Source organism: Pararge aegeria, chromosome 11 (assembly GCF_905163445.1).
Source record: "Pararge aegeria chromosome 11, ilParAegt1.1, whole genome shotgun sequence".
Taxonomy (NCBI): domain Eukaryota; kingdom Metazoa; phylum Arthropoda; class Insecta; order Lepidoptera; family Nymphalidae; genus Pararge; species Pararge aegeria.
In genome coordinates this window covers 11,771,470-11,782,445 of record NC_053190.1, presented here as the reverse complement: position 1 = coordinate 11,782,445, position 10,976 = coordinate 11,771,470, and the positions used below count along the sequence as shown (strand labels likewise).

The following is a 10,976-nucleotide window of genomic DNA, read 5'->3' as shown; positions in this document are numbered from 1 at the left end:
TGCCTGAGACTTTTCCATAATGTTGTTCAAGGCGGAGTACATCAATCCGCACAAGGCCTGCCTGGTGGACTACAGCCTATAAACCCTTTTAATTTTACAGGAAACCCGTACCTTGTAATGGGCCGGTAATGGATTGATATAATAATGATGATGATTACGACGACTTTTAGCCTATTTTCACAAGTAGCAACAGGTTCGGACTAACAAAGAGCTGACGCGCCATTGAATTGATCATAAGGATATTATAGAGTGATCGTTGTATTGAATAAATTTCATTTAAGGCCATATGGTGTTAAAATCTATGTAGTTATTCGTAACGATGCCTTGCTATAAGAATGTGGCAAATTGTAGAGTCCAATGTAAGCTTAACTTGAGTTTTTCCGTATTGTATACTGTATTTTCTACCAAAAAATTTAGGTCGTCCGTCCAGTTAGAAACTGAACTCAACCTTGACGGCCACTTCGCTAACCACGTTAGTAATCTGATTTAAGTTATACGCATCGCAACCCAAAAAACCTATAAGCGGATACCGCAATGTAAAAGAGTCATGTATTTTACGAATAGGGCCAGTATTCGACTGCAGTCTATTTGTCTGGTCACGATAACAACAATCAGCTGCTTAAAGTTTGACAGCTGACAAGCATCGGGTGGGGAGAACGACCGATAATTACAAAGTGAGGAGCGAGGAGGTAGAGACGCTTGCGCTGCTAGTGTGCCGCTAATCGCCTTGGCGCTCAGGCGAGTCGGACTTGTATTTGCTCCATTGCTCTTTGTTTTCGTCCAACACGAGTCTTTGTGTTCGCTCCGCGCGATGGAATACGAAGTCTTTGTTCTAGTGTAGTTTGTATTAGTGTCAGTGGCCATGGCTCTCGACAACCAGTCGGACTCCCAAGAGACTAATTCGACGTCGCTGGCGGAGGATTCTATAAACATCACCTTCGAAGACGTTTACTACAAAGTTCGACATGGTTTCTTGGCTGGAGGTGGGCGAACCCTTACATAATATTCAGTGATAAACATCGTACTATTTAGCTCATTAACAAATGATAGATCATTACACTAGTTATCTTTAAGTTTATTATCGTACGCTCGATGATAAAAAGAGTAGGTACCTACCTATATACTAATTACGCACCAAAGAATTTAATTGTTAACTAAATTCGCGAATAAAATATAAATTAATTGCATAAGATATTAATTAAGTTGGTAAAGCAGACTCCACTTTTACTTTAAGTAAGTAGGTATCTACCTTCCACCCGGTTGCTTAAATTTTGAACTATATTCACTCAATGCTCACTGTTCACTATGGTCGGTGTCAACGGCCTTTTATTTATGTAATATAAGCTAATAGTAAACTAGCGGATGCCTGCGACTTGATGTGTTGTAGTCTCATTTCCCGTGAGTAGGCAGGTACAATGAATTGATAAAATATCCCTTTGTAAACCATGACCAATACATCAAAACGTTTAAGTAGGTAGGTATGTGTACCAGAAACTGGACATGGATTTGAAGGCCTAAGATAATCCCTTCAAAATTGGTTCAGATCTTCTCTAATGAAGCTTAGACAAACAGAGATAGGTATAAAAGAACACAAGGAAGTCAACAATTTTAAAAATGTGTGTTTTGCGGTGGTTTTATGCTAAGGTGTAACTGTAGGTTTAAAGAGTCAGTTACCTCTTTCGAAATCAAAAACAAAAGCTTTTTATATACCGGCCTACATAATTATAATCATCTTTTTTTTGTTGATTTAGATATTTTAATTTAAACCAAAATTAAATAAGTGTATAAGAAGGTATTGACCTATATACTATTAGAGTCACTACAAACAGACTGATTTGACGTTTCAAAAGAGCTTAATAATCTGGACCTACCTACTTGAAATAAAGAATTTATAATTTTATATTGATATGTATCGACTCCTACCTCCAAGTACTCCAAGTATTGATCTTCTAAAAATAGACTACCTATTATAGAATATTGATTTCTATGGTATTGGTATTGACTAGTTTATATTGGAGGTAAGAATAAGTTATGGTAAAAACGTCTCTATGCCGGTACCCTAACTGTACCTACCATTTTATTTTTTATTGTCGTAATTATCTACTTACACTTGCGGATTAAACTATGATAGTTCGTACAATAAGACAATAAGACAATACAATAAAATCCATACTAGGAAGTTCCTAATTGGTATTATAAAACTGAGGTTTGTTTGTATGTATGTTTAAAAGCACTTCATACGTACCAAGGTACCTATAGGGGAATTTAAAATAACATTTATATAGGAAGAAGAAGAAGAAGAAGAAAAAGTCTTTATTGCACATACAAATATAAAATCAGGTTAACAAAAAAATAAAAAATAAAAACTATACATATGCACAAAGGCGGTCTTATCGCTTGGAGCGATCTCCTCCAGACAACCTTTGGTTGAAGAAACATATGAGAGAAAACGGGATAGTGCAATAATTAAATTGTGCTAATTATAAACATTACATACTAATACTACATATATATAGTAAAACATATATTTATATATTTGTATATAAATATCAATATATATATATATATATATCAATATATAAACTTAAATACATATTACTATTTAAACATACACATAAAATACATAGATATTTTGCTACATACTAGACAGGAAATAGTCTTTTAACCGTGATTTAAAGATGTTTAATGATTTGGACTGTCTTATGTCCCTTGGCAGCTCATTCCATAAATTAACCACCTTTACCGTAAAAGAATTGCCATACGCCAATGAACGACTAGCAGGAACGTGTAACAAGCTGTCGTTATTAGCTCGCAGATTTAAGTGAACATTGCTACCAAGAAAGGTGAATCGCTCTTTCAAATATGGTGGAGTTTGTGGATAATATAAAATGGAGTAAAGGAGAGAAAGAGCGTGTAAGTTTCTACGAGAACGAATTGGTAGCCACATCAATTGAGCACGATACTGAGACACATGATCAAATTTACGTATGCCGAAAATGAACCGTATACACAAGTTTTGCAGCCTCTCAAGTTTGTTTAGCATGGTCTCAGATAAATCCAAATAGCAGACATCTGCATAATCCAAAATAGGCAGTAATAATGTATTAGCTAAAAGAATTTTAGTTTTAATAGGTAAAAAGTTTTTCCACCGCCCCAAACACCGAACAGCACCAAAAATTTTGCGACTCATTTGAGAAACGTGTGGTACCCAAGACATAGTATTATCTATAATGAGTCCAAGATTCCTGACCGAAGTACTAATCGGAATAGCCGTACCATCAAAGAGAACTGGCGGTAAACTATTATACAATATGGAAGAAAGGAAATAACTACTGCCTATAATAGTTACTTGAGATTTATCTGCATTTACCCGAAGACCAAAGGATCGACACCAAGCCGTTATATTATTCAAATCAGTATTGAGAGATTCAATCGCATATGCAAGATCATCAATGGTCGCCGAAACATAAATCTGCAAGTCATCAGCGTATAAATGATAGGACGAAGATATAACAGAGGAAATCGAATTTATATAGATAGAAAAAAGAAGAGGAGAGAGAACACCGCCTTGAGGCACTCCAGAAGTAAGAGAAATGAAGGAAGATAATTTATGATCCAACCGTACACACTGTTGTCGATTACGTACATATCCCTGAAACCAGTTGACAACAAGTGGTGACAAATTTATCATCCTCAAGACAGCCAAAAGCAAGTCAAAATCGACAGTGTTAAATGCGTTACTAAAATCTAAGAGAGCTATAACTGTAAGGAGTTTATTGTCAACAGCGTACCGAATATCATCACATACCTTAATTAAGGTCGTAGCTGTGCTATGCCCACGCCGAAATCCTGACTGTAATGGGCTTAAGACCTCATACCTTGTTAAGTAGAGGCTAAGTTGTTGATGAACAACACGCTCAAGAACCTTAGACAAAAAGGGAAGAATGGAGATAGGTCGATAGTTTGAAGGAGTTAAAGGTTTGAAGGAGCTAATAGGATTTATAGTTATGTTATTCAAGAAGGGAAAAGGATACTTATATTTTGTACAAATTAATGAGGGCGATACCTTGTTTTCTACTACATAACTAGTACCAATTAATTCGTCTGGATGTTTCGGCCGTGGCTAGTTACCACCCTACCTATAAAGACATGCCGCTAAGCAATTTAGCTTTCTGGTACGATGTCGCGTAGAAACCGAATGGGGTACCCTGACAGGTTAGCCCGTAATCATCTTATAATGCATCGTCACTGACTCACCAGGTGTGATTGCAGTCAAGGGCTAACTTGTAGTTGAATATCAAAAAAGCCACGATAAAATTTGTATATTTGCGTTAGATAAGGTGTTTTTGAGTGAGGTATTTATTTGTGATGTTTATTTATTCACCGCGGTTAAAAACCTGATGGCCAGATACTACAAGAGAAGATAAAAATTTATGTTGGGAAGTTTGAGAGTCTATACATTAATATCCTCTTATCAATTTAACACTAAATAGATACATCATACACCATTGAACGCGTCACGGTAATTTAAACTTTGAACATAACTTTGTTAGTTCTGTTTCTAAAATTTCTAGTAAAGATTTAAATAGCAGTGATAACAGCAACCTATTAATGTGCTATGGCTAGGCACAATCCCCTGTCCATAGAGGAGAAATATTTATTACCCAAGCTGCTCCGATACTGATTTGATTTCAGTAATACATAATTTAAACCTTAACGTAATTTCCATTTCATTGTATTCCTCAACAAACATAATATCGAGCTTAAGAGTTAACCTTGAAACACATTTTTCTTCGAGAGCTTTTAAAAATTACAGATTCCCGCGACCTCGGTCAACGTAAAATTTCTTATTTAATTTTAAGTTGAGTAAGAACTGTTTTATCGCATCGTTCCCTGCCGTGCCCGCCGCAGTACCTATTCTATGTTACCAAGACGTTTTAGCTAAATATTGTCGATAACTTTTAAACTATTTGTCCTAATTACCCACTGTAGAGAACAAAGTTTATCTTCTTTAGATAGCGATAAAAGTATTTGTTTTGTTAAGAATTAACTTAATGCTACAAAATATGCATTGTAAATATAATATCCAGTATGAATGTATAGTTATTTTTTTTAATATATATAAATATAATAGCTTCCACGTAAAAGACGTAGGATAACTAATCTCGTGTATACTGCTGCTGAATTTTTAAAGGACTGTCCAAAACAGTCCATAATCACAGTATCTGAGCCTAACTCAAACAACAGTTAATGCAGCACATGCCAAGAAAGACCTCTCAGATTGCTCAATTTATTTCGACTTTCTGGCGCGTATTTTTTTTTTAACCAATTTACTAGCTGTTTCCCGCCTTCTTCATCCACGTTTATGGCCTTTTTTTTCCTGAGATAAAAAGTAGTCTATGCTACTCGCCGTCCTTTCAAGTAACTTTATGCCAACAATCAAGTTAATTGATTGCTTAGTTAGTTTTAGCATTTATAATGTGAGTAGCAATGTGTATGTTATTATAGTGTGTCAGCTACATAACTGTGTGATTTCATTAAAATCTGATTTGTGGCCTTTATGTAAAAGAGAAAACATATCCATATAACATCGTTATAACTTTAATTTTATTAATATTAGTGGGTCCAGACCAAAAAATCAATTCTCTACAAGCAATAATAGTTATACCTACACGCACTAAATTGACAGAAACAGGGAAGATAAACGATACGAATTGGCGATAACGAACGATATCTACCACTATAATATAAATGAAAATGGTGACAATTCGGTCATATAGGGTTCTTTGCAACTCTCTAAACTTAAATAAATGTACAGGTTAAATAACAAGGGTCACTTTTTCACAAAAGAATAATGAAAAGGAGAGCACTACTTGTCGAAAAGTCAGTTTAGTCTAAAGATTGGTGTACAAAAGTATTGGCAACAATATATAGGTAGGTACTTAAATAACACGAGTAAAGACGTAGATCGATATTGAAAAAACTATTTTAGAAAATGTCTATCATCAATTATTCATAATTAGCTTATCAAAAAAAGTTCCTTACTTAAAACTGAAACTTAACAAACGATATTAGGAAACTTTAAGCGATCCCTTATTTGTTATAAATTCGACTTAAAAGGCCGTACAAAATTAAGCTTTGGCATGCTCATAAATAAAGTTTGTCTCTCTAGCACTTATACCTAGACGTATCTACTCAAACTTTAAAATATTAGTTTGGTCAAGTAATCAGAGTTCCGGGCTCATATAAGTAACGCCTGCGAAAAGCTAATTCAAAGTAATGATCAATGAGCAATGCTAACGTACCTATACCATGCGTATACCAAACATACCAAGGGCCTCGCTAACATTTCCAGTTTATTTGACAGACAATAACTTACAAACAAACATTATAATCCTAAAACAAAACGTCAACAATATTAAAATAATACTGTTAGTAACGCTGGCTGGTATCTATCGAGAACTGTTTTATTAACATATCATTTTATGACATCATTGACATTATTTAATTATATTATGATTTTAATATATTCCCAAAGTTATAAATTTCATTTCATCATTCCCAAAAGTAAGAATAATGTTAGTTGATATTCCACTTGATATTTTGTTCGACCATAAAGACATTTATGTACGAAATGCGGAAATTTTATGCATGTTGATTTACCTTGAATGCTTTTGCATACACTGTGCATGACCAAAAAATAGCCAAGCAATATTATTAAGCCATTTCAAAATATGAACTTACACAAATCACAGCACACTGTGCTTTATTATAGTAATAACAGACAGACCAAGCCGATGGCCTAATGTTGATGAAAGGCATCGCCTACAAGCAGAAATCGCCTTATAAAAGCCGACAACGCCTCGGTGGCTCCTCTGGTGCTGCATCAGGTGACCCACTTGCTCGTTTGCCCGCTATTAATATATATATTTAAAAAAAAACAGAGCAACACTCATCAAGGAAAACGTCCTACAAAGTGCCTCCCTGTTCGACACAGGCTGTGTCCATCAATCTTAGTGGTAGATGTTAAGGCTTATTTGCTTGTAATATTCAAAATTCAAAAAATTCAAAATTCATTTATTTCAAGTAGGCCTAATACAAGCACTTTTGAAACGTCAAGTCTGTCCGTGTGTAGTGACTCTACCACCGGTTCGGAAGGCAGATTCTACCGAGAAGAAGCCGGCAAGAAACTCAGCAGTTGCTCTTTTCCAACATCAAAAATTTACATTTTACATTTTAACATTCATTTTTCTATCTTGTGAGAGATGCAAGCGGAGCCGGAGGCTTCCAAGCAACCTTGTCATTAAGAAACTCATCAATTGTATAACCTCGCTGTTATAAATGTGTTTTAACACATTCTTTAAACTTATGCATTGGTAGGTCCAAAATTACCTCAGGAATCATATTATAAAAGCGTATACTCAATCCCACAAATGACGTCTGCACCTTTCGCAGACGATATGCAGATGTCATTAATTTATGACCATAACACCGGCAACAACCACCTTAAAGCCAGAACACAGCAATACTGCATGATGACAAAAATAAGCGTGGTGATAGAACCGAGCGAACCTGGCCTAAAAAGCTCTGCTTATCAAACCAGTGGTGGCGATGAAGCTAAACACTGAACGGTCATAGCTAGGTCACGAAACTATGTGACCATTTCCAGTAATGCTAAGTTATGTAGCGATTTCTAGAGCATCCTCAGGTCATTTAATCAGCTTCCATCCTACGCATCTCTCTAGATAAGAAACATAGCTTAGCTATATAGATAAAGGATCCTTATTGGTAGATACCCTACATGTCCTTACCGTAGCTACGTACCGTACGGTGATAACTACGTGTTAAGTTCTTGAAGCCGCACGAGGCTTCAAAATGTTAGAGTTCGTTTTAGAGAGCTGTTTTTTGTAATTAAATATCACTTATACATTTATAATATACTAGCTGTTGCCCGCGACTTCGTCTGCGTTTGATTTTGTTTTTAAAGTATTCAGTATTGCTAAGCCTTAAATGAGTATAGTAGTATATATATCTATATATATATATAACATGTGACTGTCAATTAATTATAGACAAATAATTTGCAATAAAATAAAATTGCGACTATAATTAAAGATCTAAGCTATCCTATCTCTTAAGTTGGACCAGACTGCTCACGTTGTGCCAATTTCATTTAAAATCGGTTAAGTAGTTTAGGAGTCCATCGCGGACAAACATCGTGACAGGAGATTTATATATATTAAGATAATGTATAACAATGAAAGAAAAGCTAATGTTCTCAAAGGCGTGATGTGTACCAATCTGCACTGGGCCAGCGAGGTGGGCTACAGCTTAAACGCTTCTTATTCTTAGAGGAAACTCTTGCCTTGTATTGATTCGGTAATGAGTTGTTGATGATAACACACATTCTTAGCTACAAAAGTTAAGAAATTTCTGGTGGATACGCAGTGAAGTGTCTTAACAGCCACTTAACTTGAATTAAAACTGTAATTTACCTGCCAGTTTCATTAAGACCCATATTTAGATCTCTGGAAGAAAGATTTCTTAAAGGTGTCAAAATTAAAAAAAAAACGCTTTCATTCATTGCACGTAGTTACTTTTACGTACGAGGTCTCGAAACTTTTACCCGATTGTAATGAATCTATACGCTATAAACGTTAATTCTAACACGTTTTAATAAATTATTCCAATAATTCATAATTATTATGCGCATTCGGTTAGCAAAACGGGGTGATAACACTTGCAAATGGATGAAAATATGTTACAATCAACCTAAATTCCTTACTGTAACCCAAGGAATCACATATAATGTCAAATTCGTCAGAGGATCCCATGAAACAAGCCGTCGGTATGGGAGTGCCACGTTGTTTAAAGTTTTTATTTGGGATTCTTAAAAACTTATATTATAACACTAATATTATAAATGCATGCATTTCTGTGTCTATCAGACCGCGAGTGCCTTGCTCTTATTATACGAGCCTACAAACAAATAATATATAATTTAGAACTGGTTATATCAAAGGCTGTTGCGCACAAAAAGGGGTGGCAGTACATACCGACAAACAAACAAAGTCGCCGCTGAATACCAACACATAAATGGAGAGTAAGGTTTTACCAAACCCAATACGCACTCACTTTGTCAGTAAAACAAGTTTTAGTTCGAATATTTAGATACTTGACTTACTACTTAAATACATACAGTGGCGTGCACTGGGTTTCTTACCAGGGTATGCATACAGTAGGAAAATTGCATAAAATGGATAAAATCCTCCTCGTATACGAGCTATATTTAAATTTTAGGGTATGCAGTGCTTTTGTGCATTTAAAAAGTGCACGCCACTGAATACATATATATATTACTAGCAGTTGCCCGCGACTTCGTCTGCGTTTGATTTTGTTTTTGATGTGGCATGTAATTTAGTTGCTGTTCTAAAAAAAAATTAAGTATTCAGTATCGTTAAGCCTTAAATGAGAGGCTTGCTGCTGTCCGCTGAGGAGTTCTGTCCTTTATCTCCAACCACATTCATCAGATCTACACAAAGTTCGGGCAAAATTAAACACATATATATACTCTATAGTAAAAAATAATTATTTAAATCGGTTATAATTTGTCGGAGTTATGGTGTTAAATCGTCAAACACTTTCATCCCCTCTTCCAAAGGAACCGAGCTTAATGTCGGGATAAAAATAATCCCATATTACTTCTAACACTTCCAAGAATATGTGTACAAAGTTTCATGAGGATCGGTTAAGCAGTTTTTGCGTGAAAGCGTAACAACCCAACTTACATTGACATTTATAATGTTATAGTTATATATTTATATTAATAATTTAATTATGTATTACGTACATTTATTTAAATAATCTATGTATTTGTATCTATACACTTTGGTATAGTCCTGTCTACAAAGGTTACCTGTAAGAGATTGCTTGCAGCAATAAGGCCGCCTTTGCATGTCTTCATTGTGTACTGTATACTCCTTACTGTTTCTTTTCCTGTATGTTATACAAATGCAAAAAAGTTTTTGTTCTTCTTCTTTTTCTACTTGTTATGTGTCGTTATACGGCCTTTTCAGTGCAGACTAGGTCGCCGCTAGTCGCTTGTCTTATATATTAATGAACGGTAATCAGTACAACAATAAGTAGTTCACAATACAGATTATTATAGAATATATCGCAGGGAGAACATCATTTGCCACAAAATTATCGCCTATTATGTATGTTATGTAAATAAGCGTGACAATAGACACTTTAAGGCTTAACATGAAAATAAAACAAAAAACTGTGTAAGTTTGAGTAATATATATTAATTTTATTTTAACTCATCCAAAAACTATGCTCAAAAATTATTATCATTGCTGTTCCACAAGTTAAATAGCGTTAGGTTTCAGACATATCCTTATAGGTACTATACTAACATATGAAATGTACCTCATAATATATTTGAATATGTGCGTGGTTAGGTTAGGTTAGGTTTTAACGGCCGTTCACGCGAAAACTTTTAAAGTCAGAATCTATAAGCTTTTTGTATGTAAAAGGACTTGCCTGCAACCACACCTTGTGGTAAGAGAGAGCAAAGTCTGAGATGGTAGTAAGTTTCACTGCTACTGCGAGCTGTTAGAGCTATGACCGTTCTTCAGAATCCATATCCCCCTTATCAGTTTAACCCTAAATCGCTTGGCGGCACAGCAAATCTTTATTGACAGGGTGTGGTAACTAGCAACGCCCGAAGTCTGTCAACAGACCGGAACAGAAAATCCATAAATTATATATAGTCTTAAATAGGCTGTTTAAATCCTATGAAGTAAGAACATTAAAATCTGAAGTTAAATTAATAGTTGTTTTTTTAATAAATAATAAATAAATATACTACGACAATACACACATCGCAATCTAGTCCCAAAGTAAGCGCAGCTTGTGTTATGGGTACTAAGATAACTGATGAATAATTTCTATGATTAATATACATAATTACT

At 34.9% G+C, this 10,976-nt stretch overlaps 1 protein-coding gene across 2 annotated transcripts in view; it reads left to right on the top strand.

Moving 5' to 3' along the window:
- The first annotated feature begins 722 nt into the window (after window positions 1–722).
- The window catches only part of LOC120627262 (ATP-binding cassette sub-family G member 4-like), a 55,240-nt gene continuing 44,986 nt past the window's right edge, over window positions 723–10,976 (top strand). Inside the window, exon 1 of one of the 2 annotated variants that reach the window (XM_039895180.1) lies at window positions 723–983. In XM_039895180.1, the coding sequence (XP_039751114.1) occupies window positions 863–983 (121 nt within the window). In that variant the 5' untranslated portion in view covers window positions 723–862. The remainder of the gene's footprint in view (window positions 984–10,976) is intronic. The other variant, XM_039895181.1, reaches the window with a different exon arrangement.